This window comes from Lonchura striata, chromosome 8, assembly GCF_050655825.1.
Source record: "Lonchura striata isolate lonStrDom1 chromosome 8, ASM5065582v1, whole genome shotgun sequence".
Taxonomy (NCBI): Eukaryota; Metazoa; Chordata; class Aves; order Passeriformes; family Estrildidae; genus Lonchura; species Lonchura striata.
The window spans coordinates 24,087,799-24,108,835 of record NC_140710.1 but is presented as its reverse complement, the minus strand read 5'-3'; the positions used below and the strand labels follow the sequence as shown (position 1 = coordinate 24,108,835).

Below are 21,037 nucleotides of genomic sequence, written 5' to 3'. Positions count from 1 at the left end.
AGACATGTTGGGAAGTGAAATCTTACTCAGAAGTGAAGGCTGCTTTCATTATGACCAACTATTTAAGTAGTCAAGTGGGTTTTTTTCCCTTTCTAACTTGTAACTAACTGTAGAATCAGGTAAAACTGAGCATGAAAGCTGATAGTGTTGTTTTGGGAATATGCCTTCACCAAAGTCTGTCCTTGCTCTTTTCCCAGGAATTTATTAAAACATAAAAAAAATCGATAGGAGCTTTGTATGATCTGTGGTGCCTGAGTGGCTGTAATACATGGAAAAACTAGATTTCCAGCTATTTACCTTTCATTCTGTTTGCATGGACTGATATGAATGACATGTAACACCTTTTATAAAGATAAGCAGATCTTGATCTGGAGCAGGATTTTGAGGCTGTCCCCCTGGAGCTCATGAGGATCTAAATTCATGCTGAAGCAGATGATAGAGGGAGTCCATGTGGCACTACAGTGCCATGGTAGGGCTCATTTAAGCTTTTTCATATTCGATTTGTAACGCTTCAGCTCCAGGAGGGAATTTTTTGTTGGATTTTTTTTTGTTTTGCTTTTTTTAAAGATTTTTTTTTTCCTGTAAGGAAGAAAAACATTATTTATAATTATGCTTTTTTTCCTCCTTTCCTCACACAGAGTACAGGCTTCCCTTGATTCTAAAAGGATTGTTTGCTTAGTTTTGCACTTTGATGTCTCTGCAGAGGGAAGGTTATGTGTGGCTGCAGCCTGGTTTGAATTTTGCCCAGTGGCAGCAGTGAGGTTGTATTACCTCTGAAGGGTTAGTTTATATCCTGAAGCTGATAGCAGGTGCTTATCTCTGCAGTTAGCAGGTCAGAACCTTCAGTTAGCAGCTCAACATCTGCTCTTAAAATAGGTGCTGTGTTGTACCTGTGGGGCTAGGATGAGAATTTAAGGTTCTTATTTGAGTTACTTCCTCAGTACTTTTAGTTATTCTTGTCCTTACAAGGTACTGGGAAATTTCTAGGTCAGGTTGGATGGGGCTCTGAGCAACCTGGTATGGTCGAAGATGTCTCTCTTCATTGCAGGGAGGTTGGACTGGGTGACATTTAAAGGATCTTTCTCACCCAAACCATTTCAGGATTGGAGGAAAAGGCTATTTTCCAGCATTTCTACTTTGAACTGCTTATTGTGACAAGGAAGGTAAATGTTAAAACTCTGACAAATGTAAACCCTTTTTGTTGGTCGGTTGATTTTTTCCTCTGGTTCTTAGCTCAGACATGTGAATTATTCCCTACCAGACTTCAGCCAAGTGAATTTAAGTCCTATAGCTGGACTGCTGTATCATTGGATAACCAAAAGCCTGCTTCAGGCAAGTCACAAAAAGATGTTAGCTAGGACATGTGATTTTGGAGAGGAGAAGCTGTGAGAGATCTGCTCTGTCCCCACAGTTTATGTCTAAGGGCCAAAGAGGAACATGACCTGTAAAGCTTTGCAGCAAGACTCTTCCCTCTCCATTAGTCACCAGCACTCCCCAGCTCATGTGAGGAAGCAGGGATGTTGCATCCTCTTTTCATCAAAAAGAGAACCAGAAAACAAAGTGTGTGAGTGAGAGTGAAACGTGTTTCGGGGTGTGCTGCAGGAGCAGAGCAGGTGCTGAGCTCTGGGCTTGGCAGCACTGCTCCAAGGAGCTGTTTGGCCTTTTCTTTGGGGTGTCCCAGAGTGTGTCCTTGGCCACTGCACCTTAATGCTGGGAGCCCCCCTTGTGGTTCATTGAGGGTGTGTTTTTACTCTTGCAAATTCTTCTTCTTAAATGAAGACAACAAATACATTCCCGTAGTCTAACCAGAACTTGTAATTAACACCTCAACTCATAAAGACAATGACAAAAATATTTACAGTTCAGTGAAAAGCACAGCAGTTTCATGCAAAAGTCACTACACTAGACTAACAAAAATCCTAATTTAAAAAAAGACTTTGAAATACATGTCAGTGTAAGAACTGCATGATTAGGGTAAAGATTTATGTTTTCATTTTGGAAAAACAGTAAAAGGCAAGATATTCCTCTTTTTTGTAAACTAAAGGATTAAAAGGAGTTCTAGTGTCTTCAGGAACTGCTGGCCTGCATTTTATTTCTCCTTCATTCTTGGCTACAACTGGCTAGAATTACCAGTAGGAGAAATAGCTGGAATAGCTTTCAGATTTGGAAATCTAAATACTCAAGGGTCTGTTTTACTGGTGGGTTGTACAGGTTTAAGAAGTCAGGAGGAGGAGTGGTGTCAGTAGGGAGAAGGTTGGATAATCTCCTGTGTTATGGACAGGATCCCTTGCTGCCCAAGGGATTAAATTGAAATTAGGTTTTGGGAGTGCGAAGACTTTGAGAACTCTGGTTACTTCTGCAGATGTACAGATGGAGGAAGGGGCTGATGATAGTGGAGTGTCTGACGTGACCTTGTGATGCCTCTGGATTGAACTGGGGTTCCTTAGAGGATTGTGGTGAGGAGTAAGATTCGGAGATGTTATTTTCTGGTGGATTCTGCATGCTGGCAGAGTTGGGAAGCAGATTGGTGTTGACCTGGCTGGATGGCATTTTTCTCTCAGCATGTGCAGAGGGTTTCTGGAAGTCCTTGAGCTACAGTTCCATACTTTTAGTGCCTGGAACTCCATAGCTTCTCCAGTTTGGCTTGGCTCCCAACTCCTTCAGCACTTTCAGATGGGAGTGGGCTGTTGTTAGAGGTGAATAATTTCTGTTCACTTTTGCTACACAGCTTAGGTGAGGTTTGGGATTTGGAGTTCCAAACTGCTGTAGACTGAGATATGAGCAGGTTATTCAGGCCCAGGAGGTTTAGAAAAGCCAGCTGCTGCTAGGGACCAAGCACTGTATGTGCTCTGGGCCATTTGTATCTGATTTAGCACAACTAATTCTTGCAACAACAGAGCAGTAGCCCAGTACTGTGCTCATTTTTCCCAGTCTTACTCCCTTAGAATTACTTGAGTCACTCCCATAAATCAGTCTCTGGATGCTGCTGGTGTTTGCTCCAGATGATATGTGCTCCTTCAGTATGAAGCTCTGGATGGAGTTTCCATTTATTTGTCTATGAGATGGGCTCCATGATTTTGGAGAAGCCTACCCAGACTCTTCTACATTGGTTGGTAGAGAATAATAATTGCTTTTGGATCTTTTGCCTCCTCAAATATTTTCTTCCTGTGGCTCTGGCTGTCAGAGACTATGCTTGCACTCATTTTTCAAAACACCAGTCTGAAGTAAGTTCAGGGTGTGTGACTGGAATATGAAAATGTCACTGGTGCTGAATACTGTCTCTTAATTTATGATTTCTTTTAAATTCAATTTTTTACTTTAAGCAGAATTTAAATGGAAATTATGTGTAATTTTAAATGGATATTAAGTTACTGAGTGTGTTTGTGGTACATGTTTTATCACTCCTAACATACACTCACTCCCCCTTCTCCCTTTATTTTTCACACAAACAAGTTACTGCTTCCACAAAAACTCTTGTCAATGAGATGTTTTTTAGACTAGTGAGCTCATGGCCGTCTGCTGGCAGAGCTCTGCTCTGACTTAATACAAACAAAGGCTGCTGCCAGGGTTTTTTGGCTAATACCTGAGCCTTGAAGGAAGCTCTGTTTCACAGAGCAAGAATTGAGCTGCTGTCAGTGGTACTTCCAGCCTACAAACTTCCCATCTGGATTTTTGGATGAGCCAGTCTTTGTATATGTGGTGCAGTTTTAAGGGGGGAGGAATATGTGTTCAGGGAGTTTCTTTTCTAAGAAGGAATTTATTTTCTACACTCGCCAATTCATTGTGCAGTGATGTTGGTTGATTCTGCCTGTGGAGAGCTTCAGTTGCCTCCAGGTTTGCTCTGTTGCTATTACAAGGTGCAGAACTTCTTGTTGCTCGTATATTTCTTCCAGTTCTGGTGGCACAGAAGTTAAGAATATACTTGGAAGAAACCGAAATAAAGAGCCCAAACCTCTAGATTTCAGCTGATTAGATCTTGTATTGAGTTACATGATCTGAAGAGGTTAATGAAACTCTTTAAAACGAGAGTTTTACCCAACTGCAGCCACTGATAAGCTGGCAGAAGTTTAAGAGCAGAATGATTGCTCAAAGGAGAAGAACCAGCCTCTCAGTTTTTCCATGAACAATCTTTATTTAATGTATTTAAGAAATGCCTCTAGTGGTCTGGTACTTCTATGATATATCAGCTGTTCCCTTGCAAGCTGATGTTGCACATAAGTTGCTGCTATTCTAGGGAGTTGAGATGGAGCTATTGAGGGATTATTTGGAAGGCTTTAGAAGTAGCATCTGAGATGGTTTCTGATGAAAATAATTTTTTTTTAATTGCTGGGGTTTTGGTATTTGGGGTATTTTTTTGTTTGGATTGGGATTTGGTGGAGTATTTTTTAATGGGTTTTTGGTTTGGGTTGTTTTGGGTGGAAGTTTTTTGTTTTGTTGGAGTTTTTTTTTGAGTCAAGCAGGTCATGCTAAATCTCTGAATTCCATATGGGGCCATTAGCTGATGCTTTGCCTGCACTGTGCAGTAAATCATATTAAATGATCTATTTAACACCTTGGAACATGACTCCCAAGAAACTTGAATTCTTCAGCAAATAAAGCAAGCCATTAGGTTTCAATTTATCTGCTGATAGATTACATCTCTGTGTAAACCCCAAAGTCTTCAAAGACAGTCATGTTATTTCGTATGTGGGTGCATATTTTGTAGTATATAAGAAATTGTGGCATATTATCTGCTATTCCCTGGGAAGTGCTGGGATTGGGGTTAGGATGGTGTTCACCCCTGGCAAAGGCAGAGCCTGGGACTGGATTCCTGCATGCTCAGCAGAGGGACTGTGGGTTCCTTGAAGTTGGACATTCTCTGCTCTTTCATTCCTCCCACAGCAATGCCTTGTGCTGAGGTATTGCAAAAATTCAGCTTTCCAGCCTTTGAAATTGCCTGAGAGCCCCAGGGAGCTGAAATGTCCAGGCCTGGGAATGCTGCTGGACAAGTGCTGTGGTGCGTGCGAGGCTCCTGGGCCAGAGCATGTCCCTGACATGTCCCTGTCCCCTGAGGGAGCAGTCAGTCCAACACCTGCAGGTGTGCTGGGGTTGGAACAAACTTCATCTGAGCACTTCATCCCCTGGAATGGAGCTAGCTAAGATGGGAATCCTTCTCATTGGAAAACAGCTTGGTTTGCAGCCATGCTCTGCAGAATAAAGGCACGTGTGCATTTTCAAGGGCTTCCAGTTTCCTAGGAATTTCCTTGGAACTGGCTACTGAAAGACCTAAGTGCCCATTTCCTCTCTTTATTGACATCCAGGCAGTGATGGGGGGGAAAAAAACTACCTATGATCAAACTGTGCATTTGTGGTCAGGATGAAACCGTTAAGAGATAAATTGTGCATTTGCATTGTTCTCCACACCACAGTTGCTGATGCAGCCCTCAGTGCTTGGCTCTCCCAGAGGTTTGCCTGTCTTCAGTGGGTGCTCCTGGGATTTGTCCCTCTCCAGTGACTGCTCCCTGAAATCCACACAAAGAGAACAGACAGCAGAAGAGAGGACTGTGATGTTGTGTCGTGCAGAGGAAGCAATCCCATCCATCAAGTGTCCCTCTGCTTTCATGATCCAATTTCCTTAGCTGGGGATGGGAAATGTGCAGCATTGCTTACAGAGGGCTGCAGAGCCTTTAGCTTACAAGATTAAAGACCTCACTGTTTTTCTTCTTCTTCTCTTTAGCATTAAGTCAGCCACCAGTGCACCAGTTTTCCATCACTTTGAGTCCAGTCATTTTTTTCCAAGGGAGAATGTGTTCTGAGCCTGGCATCTGTAGTATGTCCTGTGTGCTGACCCCACAGCAGCCATGTGTGCAGCACATGTGTGTCCATAGCAGAAGCTGTGTGAATTTCTGTATCCCTGAGGGAAAAGTGAGATCACTAATTGAAGAGATTCAGATCCATAAATTTTAGCTAGCCTAAAGTATTTGGAATTTAAAGTAGAAATACTTTGCTTTTAATTTTTTTTTCTTCTCTCCAATACTAGTACTTCACTGATTAAAAGCTCAAAACCCTAAAAATCAGGAACCCCATATCCAAAAACCTGGAGTGTTTTTTTTCCAGTGCTGGAGGCAAAATATTTGGATGGGAAGAGAGGTTTTTGTCTGTAAGTTTGTGAGAGTTTCTTAAAAGCAACACAGAGGAAAGTTGTTCTTGATATTGGCTACAAATTTATCACTAGTCTGACAAGTACTCTGTGAATGCAGTAAGTAAACTGCTCTACAAAAGCTGAATATCTGTAGTTTATCTCAGTGTGCATTTTGGAAGGAATGTTAGCTTATTTTATCGTTCCCACTCTTTTTTTGTGACTTGTGAAAATCCATTAATCTTTCTGGTTTTGTTTCTCTCTCTCTGTAAAATGAAGCTATAGTGCTGCTTCAGTGCAAGGTTGAGACCCTTGCTGTGGGTTTTTGGGGCCTCTGGGCACGGCCTCTGAACTCTGTAATTCACATCACCTCATTCCCAGAGGTACATTGCAGATGAGCACACTTAGCCTTCAAACCAAGAACACTGTAAAATCTATTGGGCAAAACTTCAGAAGATTCTGATTGATCAATTCATTATTTCATCCTAGCAGAGTGGTGTTTGTTGTGTTTTCTCTTTCCCCTTATTCGGAATCCTGTCAGCATATGAGGTTGTCTGTCACCTTTTCAGCTGTTTCATCATTGGAAATGGGATGGACAAAATTACATCCAGGAAAACTCTCTACTTCATCTCTAAAGGTTGAATATATTTCTCCCTGCTTGGCTGCAGTAGTTGTTTTTCTATTCTCATAATTATATATAAAACATTTTCAGCCATTTGCCAGCAAATATGATGTAATTATTTATTTTCAAGCAGTGAACCATTCCATGCAATTCAGAGAACCTCTGTTTTCCAGGGTAACTGGCTACTCGAGGAAAATTAGGCCAAAATTATGAAGTCTCAAGTTCCATGCTGGCTTCAGTAAAGTCTAACTCTAAAATAACTCACTGATGACTGTAAGTGTTAGTTTAGTGTTGGTGAAAGCAAAGTTTGGCATAAATTCCTTTATGCCAAGGGGAGCCTGTGCCAGGGAGAGAGTAATGAAACCTGCTGTGTTTGTGTGCTGTGAATTTGCAGTGGAGCAGGGGAAATGCCTGGTCTGATGTTGTTAAATACTCCGTATTGTAGGTGTGTCTTGTAGGTTCACAGGGATGATGCTTTGGTTGGGTTATTAAACTGCTAATTCTGAGAGGGAAGAGCTGGTCAGATCTCCAGTGTTGACACTTCAGTTGTGCTTTATTGTTGCTGATTCCTTGGTCCCAGGATATGGGAGGTTAAATGAGTTTTGTATTTTTGTCTAGGTTACTTTTCATGCTCTGAAGCTCTGAAGATCTCTGATATCCCTGGGTCTGTGATTAACTCGGATGCTCTATCTCTGGCTGTGCCACTTTGTGGAGTGTGAGTGGAACCAACTTCACTCAGGGCATCACTCTGGGCATCGCCCTGGCTGGTGCCTCACACAACCTGTGTGCTTGGGTGGTGTGGGGCACCATGCTTCGTGTAGGTGGTGAAGAGGAGGGTCTGCAATTTGCTTGGAAGATGGACACAAAGGGAAGGTCAGGCCCCAGACATCAAACTCAGTTTGACAGTGCAGTGAAGATATGATGGGGTGAGGAGCCCGAGTTTCCTGGAGGCATTGAAGTGCTTGGAAATGGAGTCTGAATTAATTTAGTCCACGAAATGGGCGTGAGTAAGTCCCTAAAGCCTGGGTGGTGAGTGCAATGTTATGTAAGATCACAGAAAGTGACTGTAAAGCTCATCCAGTCCCACCCCCTGCCACAGACAGGGATGCTTTCCCCTATCCAAGGTTTCTCAAAAGCATCTCCATCCTGGCCTTGGGCACTGCCAGGGATGCAGGGGCAGCCACAGCTTCTCTGGGCACCCTGTGCCAGGGCCTGCCCACCCTCACAGGGAACAATTCCTTCCCAGTGTTCCATCTAACCCTGCCCTCTGGCAGTGGGAAGCCATTCCCTGTGTCCTGTTGCTCCAGGCCCCTGTCCCAAGTTGTTCTCCAGCTCTTTTGTAGGTGTGCTCCACTAGATTGACAGCCTGGCTCCCAAAGTGTCTCCTCCTGTGGTTATCCTGTGGATTGGGAAAACCTCTTCCCTGCTGTAGAGGTGAAAGCTCTGTAGCCATTTGCCATTTTATCATTCAGAGACAGTGACAAACCAGTTGGAGCCATGTTGAGCATTTGATTTATTTTTACTTTACTTGCACTGCCTGTTCTGTACATTTTTTTTTAATATTAATGCAAACTGCAAAGCTGGTGCATGTACCTTGACTTAAAGAGAGATTGTCCTGACCTGCACTTATCATCTCCTTTCATTTCCTGACCATACGGGCAGCAGCAGCATCCTGGGATATAAGTTCTGTAGCCAATATTAGCTTCTTTCAGGTGGCTTCCACCAGCAGCAGCACTTTGAATATCTTTGGATGAAGCTGGAGAGAGTGTGGGTGGAGTTCATGCCTCTATTTCCAGGAGCATCTGCTATATGGCTAACTTTTGTTGTTGTGTTTTGAAATTTCTTTACCTGTTTTTGATACTGTGGGCCAGTATTGAAAAGTGGTTTTAAAGCAGAAATTATTCTCCTTTGCTGGAGAAAGGTGTTAGCCATGTGAATTCTTGAATGGCCAGATTGGATGGGGCTTGGAGCAGCCTGGGCTAGTAGAAGGTGTCCTTCCACAGAATGGAATTACGGAATGCCTTGAGTTGGAAGAGAGCCAGAAGGGTCATGGTGTCCCACTCCTTCCTCCTCACAGTGGTAGCTAAAACTAAACTGTGTGACAAAGATTTGCTGTGATCTCAGGCAGTGCCTGGGTCCCTTGTGAAATACAAGGTGTAAAACATGGCAACTCTTCTACTTATGAAGAATTTGCTACAGATCCATGGTTGACTTTTCTTGCTGTACCTCCTGACTGTATTTTAAAAGCAAATTCTGTGCTCAAGTTTGTCATCCCAGAGGTAACTGGCTTGCTTGTACAGAGGCTGTAGAAGAAGCAGTCAAGAAATTTACTTCTGTTTCTATTCCTCTGTGTCTGTACTACATGTTATAAACACCTGGGATTTTATCATCCTTATGTTGCCCAGTTTTCCTGCGAGCAGCCAGTAATTCACAGCCGGCTGAGGAGAGCAGGAGTGTTTATGATGTGCCTGTGCCAGCCTTGGCCCTGTTATCTTGCTCTGTAAGAATAAACTGAAGTTATTCTTAGTGTCTAAAGCTCCCTGAGTTTCTGGGTGCACAGACAGCTCATTGTGCTGCCTGCTGAGACAGTGCTGGGGATCACACAGTGAGGTTTTAGTGGGCGGTTTTGGTCCTGGGGAGGATTTTGGCTCTGACCCTTCCAGCAGCACTGAAAGGGGAATGGTATTCCATTGGCTGAGCGTAAACCCAACGTGTTTTTCCTGTGCAGCACAGCAAACTTTGACTTGGGTGTGATAGATTTTTTTTTATTACCTTTCACAAGCAAACTACTAGAAATAGTTCACAGACATCTGCTGATCACAGTTTGAAAACAACTGTTCTCAAGCTACCCTGATGTTGAATTCCTTTGGAAAAAGTCTCGCTGACTTTGTCTGCTTCTGTAATCACAGAATCACACAAGGGTTTGGGTTGACCTTTAAGCCTATCCAGTCCCACCCCCTGCCATGGGCAGGGACACATTCCACTGTCCCAGGTTGCTCCAAGCCCCATCCAGCCTGGCCTTGGACACTTTCAGGGATGGGGCAGCCACAACTCTGGGCAACATTGGTAAGTAAGATAGCTGGTACAACACACCCTGAAGGTAATCAGAATTACCCTCACTTACTGGGCTTGGGTTGGTCTCTGTTCTGGATTATCTGTTCCTGGTGGGAGCATTGCAGATGCTTTGGGTGGAAAGAGTTTCCCTGCATAAGCAGTGGAAAAAAAAAACAAAACTGAAATTGTTGTTAATGCTTTTGCCTGTGCAAGGCAAGCCTGGAGCTCTCTCCGGGGTCCAAACCTTTAAATCTGGCATGGCTCCCTGTGTGAGAGCACAGCAGAAAGAGCTGTTGGATTGACAAGAGCCATGTGCGTGTTGGCGGCGGCACTGGGGTTTCTCCACGTGTCTGTAACAATCCGTTCAGCTGGCGCATGCTCCTGCTGCAGCCCTCTCCGTGCCCAGACAGTGAGCCCTTTCATGGAGAAGTGCAGAGTCATATTTCTGAGTGCAAATTAGCCAGGGGATTGTTAGTAGTGTGAGCTTGGCCAAGCTTATTTCTGTGAGCAGCTCTGGTGCTGGGGCAGGGGAGGTGTGGGCAGACACCCCATGTGCACTGCCAGCAGACGGGGGAGCCCAGGGCTGGCACCCCTGCTCTCTTGGGGGCAGCTCACACACAGGGACAAGAGTCCTTCAGCCAAATATCCTCCAATTTGACTTGCTGTGTCTCACAATTAGACTTTTCCATAGGGTGGTGCATCAGGAATATGATGCTTCGCACTGGGCTCATTGTCCTTCATGCCCCAGGAGTGCTCAGGAGCTGTCCCAGCCTGCTGGGAGTTGCTGAGATGCTCCTGGGATGCATTGCTGGTATTGCACTGGGTGACTCTGTGGTGAGGCTGCTGCACTAGAGCAGTCCCAAGCTTGGGAGCCTTTCTGAGTCCAGGCTTCTTTCCTGCCTCTAATGCCCCTTTTCCAGACCTTTGTGAGCAAGGGCAGGTTGTTACTCTGGTGGAATAAACGTGTACTGGTGGGGCACATGTGAGCCTCAGCTTTCTCTGACTGTACAGCTCACAAGGGGTAGGGGAGGAGCAAGTAATTATCTCTTCATTCTCTGATCAGTGGCAGGAGTTGGGGAAATGGCTGGAGCTGTGCCAGGGCAGGGCCAGGCTGGACTCAGGGAAAGGCTCTTCCCCAGAGGTGCTGGCACTGCCCAGGCTCCCCAGGGAATGGGCACAGCCCCAAGGCTGCCAGAGCTCCAGGAGGATTTGGACAACATTCCAGGGATGCACAGGGTGGAATTATTGGGGTGTCTGGGCAGGGACAGGGTTGGACTGGATGATCCTGAGGGTCCCTTCAAACTTAGCATATTCTGTGTTGATCAAAGAAACCTTCTCAGAGGTGGCACAGAAAAGCACAAGGTGCCACAGTCTGCTCTGCAGGTCTGGTGTGGACTCCTGCAACGTGACTGCAAAACCTGCAAAGGTGGCATTTTTCAAGCTGTCATTTAGTTGAGTGTATCCCTGGATGCACACATCCAGCCCTGCTGAGCTGGAAGGTGTCTTCCAGCATTTGTGCCACATTTTTTCAGGAATCATCACACATACACCAAATTCTTTACTGTGGAGGTTTTCTTCAGCAGGTCTCTGTGCACCTGAGTATGCAGGCAGGTAGCAGCCTGCTGGAGACAGCTCTGGAGGGCTTGCTGCTCTTGTCCTATTGACAGGTTATTGAAAGCCTTCTAAAAAAATTGTAAATTACTGAGTGAAGGGCTTCCCTCAGCCCTTCTGGTGACCTGGACGCTGTGAGCTGTGTTCTAAAGAGTGCTGCAGGGGAAGAAAATATGTCTTTCGGTGACCTTTGCATCAAGCTGTGGATAAAGTCTGAAAGTTCCAGGGAGTCTGAGTTTTGAGCATCTCCTACCTTTCTAAACATAGCCATTTTTCTCTCTCCAGAGGCAAAATCCTTTTGGCTAGCCAAGCATCCTTTGCCACTTTGTTTGTAAGAAGAGCAGTTTATGGCCTATTCTTACATTTCTCTACTCCAAATGCTTTTGGACTTCTTCTCCAAATGCTAAATTTGGGGTTAATCTCAGAGAACACTGTTGCTGGCACTCATTGAGCTCTCTTCTTGTTCTCTTATTTTGTTGTTTTAGGTTTGTGATGGCCTCAAAGAAAAGCTGTGTGACAACTTTTGTAAAGAATGGCTTTATTGTTGCCTATCAGCAAAATTTTCACATGAAAGGGTCAGTTAGTGTGTAAAGCTCTCCAGTGTCACACAAACATCCTGCCAGTTTCTAGATCACAGAGCATATTCTCAACTGGTAAAAGAAGTTGTCCTTTGCTCCAGAATTGGTTTAGGATTTGGGTCTGTGTTTCCCTCCCTGCTGGGTGTCAGGTGGTCCATGGTGTGAGTGTTCTCTCCAGGGGTGAGGCAGGCTCTGGGACCTTGGCACTGCCCTATCTGCAGAGGCCAGAGCTTTTCAGGTGTTTCTCTTTTGGGAGACCCTTGGCAATGTGTGTTACAGGCTCACAGTCAGTGTGACCATGGAAAAATCAGTGGTGCTGAGCACCTAAATATGAAAACTATTCATTTTTTCTGTTAGCAGAGACAAGAATATTTGTAAATCCCAGTGTTCCTTCCCAGTGGCTTACACACTTGCATTAATCTCAAACAGCTGCATCAGCTGGTGTCAGAGTTAGTTGCTGGGATTAAGCTTTCCTTTCAGGAATTGCACAACTGTTGCAATTAATTCCTCCTTCGAACAATTGATTTCAGAAGCCAGTCACCACCCTGATCCTGCCTGTATGGGATTTCCTGGCCTTCCTTTAGGGGCCTTGTTTCCTTGAAGCCAAGTCTGCTTGGAAATACTCACAAGATGCAGCTGGCTTTTTGTTTCTTTAAAGCTTAGCAGCTTTAAAGCATGGGGTGAGCATGGGGAGAAGTAAAGACAGAGAGAGGACTTGGGATTGAAGGACCTCCTTTGCATTGCAAGAGAATTCCCATTGCATGGATGCCAGGGAAGCTGTTGACTTCTGGCATGAGGGAGCCATAAGGGTTGATTTAGATTAGATACAAGGAGGGTGGGCAGGCCCTGGCACAGGGTGCCCAGAGAAGCTGTGGCTGCCCCACCCCTGGCAGTGTCCAAGGCCAGGCTGGATGGAGCTTTGAGCAACTTGGGATCATGGAAGGTGTCCCTGTCCATGGCAGGAGGTGGAATGGGATGGGCTTTAAGGTCCCTACAACCCAAATCATTCTGGGATTCCATAATTCTATCGTGGGGAGTGAGGGACAGGAAAGTGAGTGATTTCTTGAGGTAGCATGGAAAGAGCACAGATCCTGGTGTGTACAGAAGTATGTACACACATACATCTGTGAGTCATTCACTTGGACTTGGAAGACCACGGAAGGTTTTAAAATCAGTGCTGCTGCCAGCAAAATCCATTATGCACAGCTGCTGAAGGGCACGGGGAAAAGAGTTAGAGGGGAGCCCTGTGTGCTGCATTCCTGTGCTGTGAGGTCCTGTTCTTGTACAGCTGCCCAGCCTGGGGAGCAGCGCTGCTCCCGGTGCTGGTTCCATGCTCCCACGCAGATCCCTGCCACCCATCTGCGCCCAGGTGGCCTGGGGACCAAGTTAAAATAAAAAACAAAAGAAGGTATTTCCAAAAGTCTGTCATTAATTAAGGAAACCCTAGAACAAATGCCAAGTCCCTACAAAGCAAAAATCTTATACATACGTTAGAATTTTGGCAACTTATTTAAATGCTTAAGCAGTTCTTTGAACTTAGGCTGGATATTCAGGCCCTGCCTATGAAGTGCGTGAGCATAATTGTGCTAAAATAAGTGATTTAGATGGTTTGGATCTATCCAGAGTCTCTGGACTAAATTGTTACTGTGTTATCCCTGATCCCATGGGTACCTGGGAGATCTGAGATCCCCAGTTTCAGATTCACAGATGTGAGGTAGGGCTGGCAGACCTGAAAATCCTCTATTACCTGAGTCTCATCTCTGCTGGATGAGCAGGAGCCATATCTGCTTGTCAGTGGGGCAGTGTTTGGAGGGATACAAGGAGCCCTGCTTGGTTTGTTGCTTTTTTGAGATGGTCCTGGGCAGGCAAACACAGAATAGTTGACAGTAACTCCATTTAAAGTCATGCAATAGACTAATCAAATGGTTTAGGTTGGAAGAGACCTTAAAGCTCATCTTATCCCACCCCCTGCCATGGGCAGGGACACCTTCCACTACACCAGGCTGCTCTAAGCTCCATCCAGCCTGATTTTGGATACTTCCAGGGGTTTAATCTGTGGTAAAAACAGACATTTTCACAGCTGAAATTAAATCTTTCTTACTGTGCTTCAGAAGTGTTTTGCTTCTGTCTTGTTTTGAGTTTTTTTCCTTCCTCTTTAGGATCCATCCCTTCTCTTCCAGTCTCTTCTAGTGCACTGTTCCTGGTTAAGGTAATTCATCCCTGGCTCACAGTGGAAACTGCCACTTCAGTGGGGGGGTTTATTCTGACTTGGTTTTCTAAGCCTGGCAGCTTTCAGCCAAAAAGAGCAGGGAGAAATGACTCGTCTGTTACTTTATTTACCACTTGTTTTGGGAAAACTAAATCCAAATTTATGTTTGACTCATATTAGGGCTCTGTGGCTGGACTCTGCTTTTTCAGTTATTTTTGGCTGATCTCACACCCAGCATGAGCAGGGCAGCCTGGGTGACAGGAGCTCAGCTCCACTCAGACCAGGAGCTCTTGGGGCTGCCTCAAGGGACTGAAAGCCAAAGGCTTTTATGCAGGATCTAAATTCAGAGGTTAAAACTCCCATCCTGTGCTCTGTTCATTGTGTGTTGTGTAAAAAGCATGGGGCTGCTGGAGTCAATTATTAATAGTGGCTGGGGCTGGATGAAGTGTTGTGAATTTTTTCAATGCTCTGGGGTCTGAAATCCATGGAGTCTCCCCAGAGCACTGGGGAACCCCCTGTGCAGTGCCTGTTGCTGCTGGCTCAGCTCAGGAGGATGCTGAGTCCTGCTCTGAGGGCTGAGCTTTAGAATAATTGAGCACCTGTGTTAGCACAAGCTGTGGAACAGCACTCAGAAATGTGCTTTCTCCATCACTTTGGTGTGAGCTGTAACCTCTCTGAATGTTTTATTGCTGCTCAGCTCTCAGGAAAAGGGCCAAGGGGAAGAACTGGTGTTTTGTCCCCAGTTTCTGTGTTACAGTTGTTGGGAATGATCTCCTAACAGGCTTTCCATTGACTTGGGGCTTTGCTTTGGAGGAGACCCTGTGGGTTTAGGGCACATGGTCATCCATGGCTCTTGCTTCAATGGAACTCAGTATTGGACCACATCCCATAGCAGGCCTCGTGGGTGAAGTGAACCCCTGGCTGCAGGCAGAGAGGAACCAAGGGAGATAGTTTACATGGATATCCCTGGGGATCCGTGGAATTTGGCTGCATTCACAACTTAGTTCTGCAAGCAGCAGGAACCCTGGAAAACCAAGTGCATCCTCCTCCTGTGAACCATTTTCAGTGCAACCCCAGCATCAGCAGCCTCCTGACCACTGTCATCCTCTGTGTGCTCACAGCAGAGTCATGGGAAGGGCCAACTGGAACCTGGGTGTGCAGATTTGGCTCTCACAGCCATAAAGGGTGAACCCAAAACCCTCCTGCAGCCCAGCAGTCTTCAGAGCACCGATGGAAAGGAAAAGGAAAAAGCAGCAAAAGCTCCTTACAGCTTTTGTTTTTGAAAGCAGGCTGCCTCCAGCCAGTCCTCGCTCGGCTCTGCACTGCTTAAAAGTGAAGCACTGACCCCTGTTTGAAGCTGTCCTTCCCACCCTGTTTGCTGAAGGGAGAGGGTGGTAAATGTTAAATTCAGTAGGAAAATTACTGTGAGGCTGTGGAGTTTGCCTCAACTTGTGTCTCAGCATATCCCCATACTCTGACAAGCCAGCAGCACACAGGATGCATTTTGTCCTCTAGTACTTTTCCTATGCAGATGGTGAAGGTGAAAATTTTCTCCTCTGACCCAGTGCCTGAGGTAAATGAACTACATAGCTTGGAAGAATAGGCCAGAGTGTGAAGAAGTAAAAAAGGGGGGATTGTTATTTTTAATTCCCTTTTTGGGGAGGAAAAGAGGAGAACAAGCATGAAAGCCTAAACTAACTCACCCTTGCAAACATAATTTGAGGGGACATTATCAAGCTAAAAATAAGAGCAGTTTGTAAAAGGAGTTGTTTTCTGCATGTGCTGCTACTCACATTACTTAATTAAAACAGAAGGTGCTTAACATGATGCTTTGATTTTCCACTGTGCGTGATCCATGAGTTTTTTGGGAGTGGGTACTTTGCTGAGCATGAACAATGAGGGCTTGTGTCCATGGTACAACTCCTGGGTAAAGCCAAAATAAATATTGAAGTGGTCGTAGTTCTGTCGACATAAGCCCCTGTACGAACATTCTCACTCAAACTTTTCAAAAATGTAACTTCTGTTTATTGGAAATGGGTTTAAATCTGAGTGGAAAAAGCTGCCATGTTACTGGAATAGAGGTGTCCATCTAGAGGTATGTTCTGGTCTATTTATTGAACTTTCTTTTCTGAAAAGAGTGGGACGGATTCATTCTTTTCCTCCATTTTTTCCTAGTTGTGTTGCACAGGCTTTAGGTTATAAATCTTGTAGGGGACCCTTTTTCTTTAATTAAATCCTAGATATTTTTAATCAGCTCTTGAAAATGGTGTTGCTGATTCACTCAAAAAACAGGATTTGAACCTGGTGCAAGCTCAACAATATTGCTGGTAGACTCCCACACAGATAATAGTGCTGTGCTTACCAACTTGCTTTCAGAAAATAAAGCTAAAAATCCAGGCACTGCCTTAGTCTAAGGGCCATGTGAGCTGACTGGAGCTGGGTTACAGTGATGTACTCTCTTCATCCTGTCAAGTGTGGATCATGGACCAATAAGGATAAAGGATGGAATAGAAACACTTTTCCAGGACAAGCATGTGGGCAGAGGTGATAGCATCTCTCGTGTGACATGTTCTTACTGGTGAACTGAAGTCTTAGCCATGTACTTGGCTTCTTGAAATGCTGCAGAGTGCTACAGAAGAAGTGTTTATAATGTGGAGTGTCCTGATGTGCCTCTCAGGGCTTGAGGAGCTCTTGCTCCCAGTGAGAAGTCCTGCTCACATTTTAATTAGCTTGTTTTTCTTGTGCAGAGGTTGTCATTTCAAAAAAAAAAAAAAAAAAAAAAAAAAAAAAAAAAGAGGGAAAAATAAAGTACGTGCCTGTTTTTCCACACAGTGCTATTGCAAACACCAGAGCTGCTGTTTTTTTCTGAGGGGAAAGGTGGACTGGTTCAGATACTACAAAAAGAGTCAGTGCTGATACTGTTTTATCTTAAATGAATTCTTCTGTAACAAATAGTGATAATTGCTTTTGTAATGGCTTGGGTTGTTTTGGGGGGGAGGTTGGTTTGGTTTGGATCTCTTTTTGTTGGGTTTTTTGAGCTCAAAGCTGGAAGAACAAAGGTTTGCCAAACTGCTAGTCATAGGGCGTGTTTCATCCAGGCTGGAACAGACTTTATTGCCTTTGAGGGCTTTTGGGCTTAGAAATGCTGCTGGGTGGATAGTCCTGGAGAGAGCTGTCCCTCCTTTGTGCCAGAGCCTTGGCTGGTCCATGCCTTTGAGAGGTCTAGTGGGATGTGGATTTACCTTCTGTGTCTCACCATGACAGTCTGGGCACTAAAGTCATAGAATCATGGAATGGTTTGGGTTGGAAAATGCCATTTTCTTCCAGCAGATTCCTTATGGGTAGAGCTAGAGATCCCTTCAGCTCCCATTTGCTTGTCTTGCTTCTGGCTGGAGGATGTTGGCTGATAGTGTCATCCAGGGTGAATTTTGTCAAGGGCCTGCTGCCCCACCAGGAGCAGGATGGGGTACTCCAGGTGTGATGGGAAGAGCATCCTTCACCCCCCTTGTTGTGCTTAGGGAGGCAGAGGTCTTCCTCTACCTCTGCCAATTGCTGTCATTCAACTTCAGGGTTTCTTCTGCTAGTCAGAGATCTGGGCTTTGTGCAGCAACTCTGAGCCACTGAGGAAACAGCTTTCCATCAGGGTAATCCTTTTCTCTGAGGCTGGATGACTCTTTGTTTTCATGTTGTCACGGAAATTTGTATTTCCTTTCAGAGCTCTGGGTTTCTATTGCACAGCACTGCAAACAGCTCTCCATCTAAAATATTTCAGGCTTGTGTGTGCACAAAGGTAAATGGAGAAGGATCTCCAGGCTGAGATGGGAGCAGCCAACATAAAACTGAGATTAGTTTGACACATATGAAGCTGGAGCTTCCCCTTTCCCTGCCCAGACCGCAGCAAATCCTTTCAGATGTTCCCACTGATACTGTGTGAGGTCAGAAGGACTGGGAGGAGGTTAGAAAGAATGGGATGAAGCTTGCTGAGGGAAAGAGGCACGTGGAGCTGACTCTGTGAGAGCTGTGTGCTTACTTTAAGGTGTCTCCACGGTCCTTAAGGCTGGTCTGGACCTGGAAAGGAGGATGTTGTGGGATGAGCTGCAACGTTCCCCAGGGTGACCACTGTCCTCTTGGCCTGGTCTGTGTGATGCCGGGTTGCATTGTGGTCCCAGTGACACCTTCTTGCTGCCACTGCAGCTCCAGTGACGACCATGAACATGAAGCCATTTCCCCAGGTCTCTGGTATTTTAGGAATTCTGGAGCTGTTTGCTGACTGTGCAGCTGGAACGTGGGAGGAAGGCAGAGTGAGACCTGTGAAACGCCTTGGTGGCTGTGGGAGCCCAAGGAAGTGTGTGAAAATGGGCTCCAGGGGATGAGCTTCATCCATAAAACACATGGAGCAAGTTGTATTTACACCAAGTCGGCACTGAGACTTTTCTAGTCCAGTTTGAACATCATTGCAAACTAGATCTACAGTGCAGCATGAGCCAGGGTCTTGGAGTAAAGCAAACTCTGAAGCCATGGCTAAGGCCAGCCTTGCTCTGTCACAGGAGAGCAGTTAATGACACAGAAGCCAACCTCTAGCACTTGCTGAACTTTCACTATTTATTGTTTCAGCAGACGTGAATAAATATGCAACAAATAAGCCTCCTGGCCTTAAGTGATTGTGGTGTTCTGACTATAAATAAACTGAAAATCCAAGTTCTCAGTTCTTTTTTACTTTAAAGCAGGCTAGACCCCATGGGAATGGTATGTTCCTGTTGCACAAACTGAAGAGGGTTCATGTCCTGGTTTTCATCTGTAGGGTCATACAGTGACTTGAAGTGGAGGTATTTTCCTGAAATAGCTTTGGAGTAGCTGTAGGGTTTGGGATGTGGCTCCTTTCTGCATGTCCTCCCCTGGGAGCTCTGGCTTTAAGTAGGGTGGAGGATGTTCTGGGAAGTGCCTTTGGGTCTGTGGAGCTGGAGGACAAAACAAGAAATGTATAGCAGTTGAGAGGAGCTTCCAGCAACCTCCGTCAGTGATATTTCACATGGCTTTGCTGTCTGCACCGAACCTTGCAGGAATATTTTTACTCCCAGGGGAATATGAAGGGATTATAAATTCCCAGTGGAGCTTGCTGAGCTGTGCCCTGCCACAGGACTGTGCTTTCCTGCCCATTCCAACTAGGAAAAATGAGCAGCCCTCTCAATGGCAGGAGTAATGGTAGGATCTGGCACAGCTCCATGCTGGGGGTGCAGAGGGAAGGCACTGGGGAGGAGCAGCTGGGATGGGACTTGGCTCACTGGTCCTGTGAAGCCTTGAGCATCCCAGGCAGAGAGCAGCTCCCCATGGGAGCATTTCCATGGGATTGCTGTCAGGGATGCGAATCTGTGCCTCCTGTTCCAGGCTGTTCAGCTCAACCCTGAGGGAAAAAAAACCATTCTTCAGCAAGCACTGTGTCCCTGCCCTGCACTAAAGGCACATTTTAGTCATTTGTCTCAGTTATGACATGGTTCTTTTGTCAGCCCTCGAGCTTTGTGCCCTTCCCCTTTCCACAGTGGTGGTCTCAGTTGCCAGCTGGGGTTAAACCTCTTCTGTGTCTTTTTTTGGTGGCTGGACTGGACAGAGGGCTCCATGGGAAAGCAGGGGACAAACCTCGTGCTAACGTGCTTCCTTTGCTCTTGCTTTGCCAGGGCAGCCACTGACCACAACATTGACAACACCACAGCAATCCTCCGGGAGTGGCTGAAGAACGTGCAGCACCTGTACCACGATGTGGAGTGGAGGCCCATGGAGGAACCCCCGTGAGTACCTGGGAGGGCTCTTGGCTGCACAGCCCAAATTCCTGAGGTTTTCTTTTTCCAAACCAGGAGCTGGTACTAAATGTCCAAGCGTTAAAATGTGGATTGTTTACTTTCTGGAGTCTGTCCCATTAAAATTGTATTCTTAGGGAAAAAGGTGAGGTAAGGTCTCTGTAGCAAGGTCTCTGACTTCAATGAAGCACCTCATGCAGAATTTTGTGGAAGAAACTATTTTCCATTCAGTTATTTAGCATCTGTCACTGCTCTCTTTGCACAGTAAAAAAATTACGTCAAGAGCTACAGGGAATTAAAATTATCATTCTTTATTTGCAAGGAAGCAGAGAAATTATAGCCCATTCCATAGCATCTGTGAAAGCTCTGACACATCAAATATTCAGTAAGTGCTGAGCAAGAGAACTAGATTTAATTGCACATATTATGCCTTACATGATTTTCAGGACAATTGCTTTGAAATATGGTATATTGGGTTTTTATTACTTTAACTTTTTACTTATTTTTAAGATTAGCTGCTCCTGGGTTTGTCCTGTTTTCAGTTTCTTCCATCGAGGAAAATAACATCAATTTCCCCTTCCTTTAGGCTTGCTTTTATATTCGAGTCCCTCACTGCATGATGGGGAGTTTGTGGTACAAACCCCCAGGGAGTGCTGGTTTAATTGACATTTTTAATCCTTTCATTTGATTTGAGTTTCCTTCATCCTGCCAAGCTTTGCTTAAGTTCTGCAAAAAGCTTTTGAAATTCTTAGCTCCTTCCCTGACTTATGCTGGCACTGTTTCAAAGTCCTGGATTTTTATTCCTCATTGGGATCTGCTCCTGAGTTCCCTTCCATCTCTGTTGAAAAGCCATTGTTTTTGGAGCTGATCCTGAAGGCAGAGCCGTGCATGTGACTTTGCTGCTGTGCTGGGGCTTGTGGGGTATTGGGAGATTCAGGGGCTGCTCCTGGGACGTGTCAGCAGTTCCTAATAATGCCCAGAGCCCCAGGGGAGGCCAGGCTGCCTTCATCCTCACATCCCAGCCCTGCTGGTTTGCAGCCTAGCAGAGGGCAG

At 45.3% G+C, this 21,037-nt stretch overlaps 1 protein-coding gene across 1 annotated transcript in view; it reads left to right on the top strand.

Moving 5' to 3' along the window:
• The window catches only part of COLGALT2 (collagen beta(1-O)galactosyltransferase 2), a 44,342-nt gene that overhangs the window by 7,482 nt on the left and 15,823 nt on the right, over positions 1-21,037 (top strand). Inside the window, exon 2 of the mRNA XM_021525121.3 lies at positions 19,865-19,975. Within this exon, the coding sequence (XP_021380796.3) occupies positions 19,865-19,975 (111 nt within the window). The remainder of the gene's footprint in view (positions 1-19,864; positions 19,976-21,037) is intronic.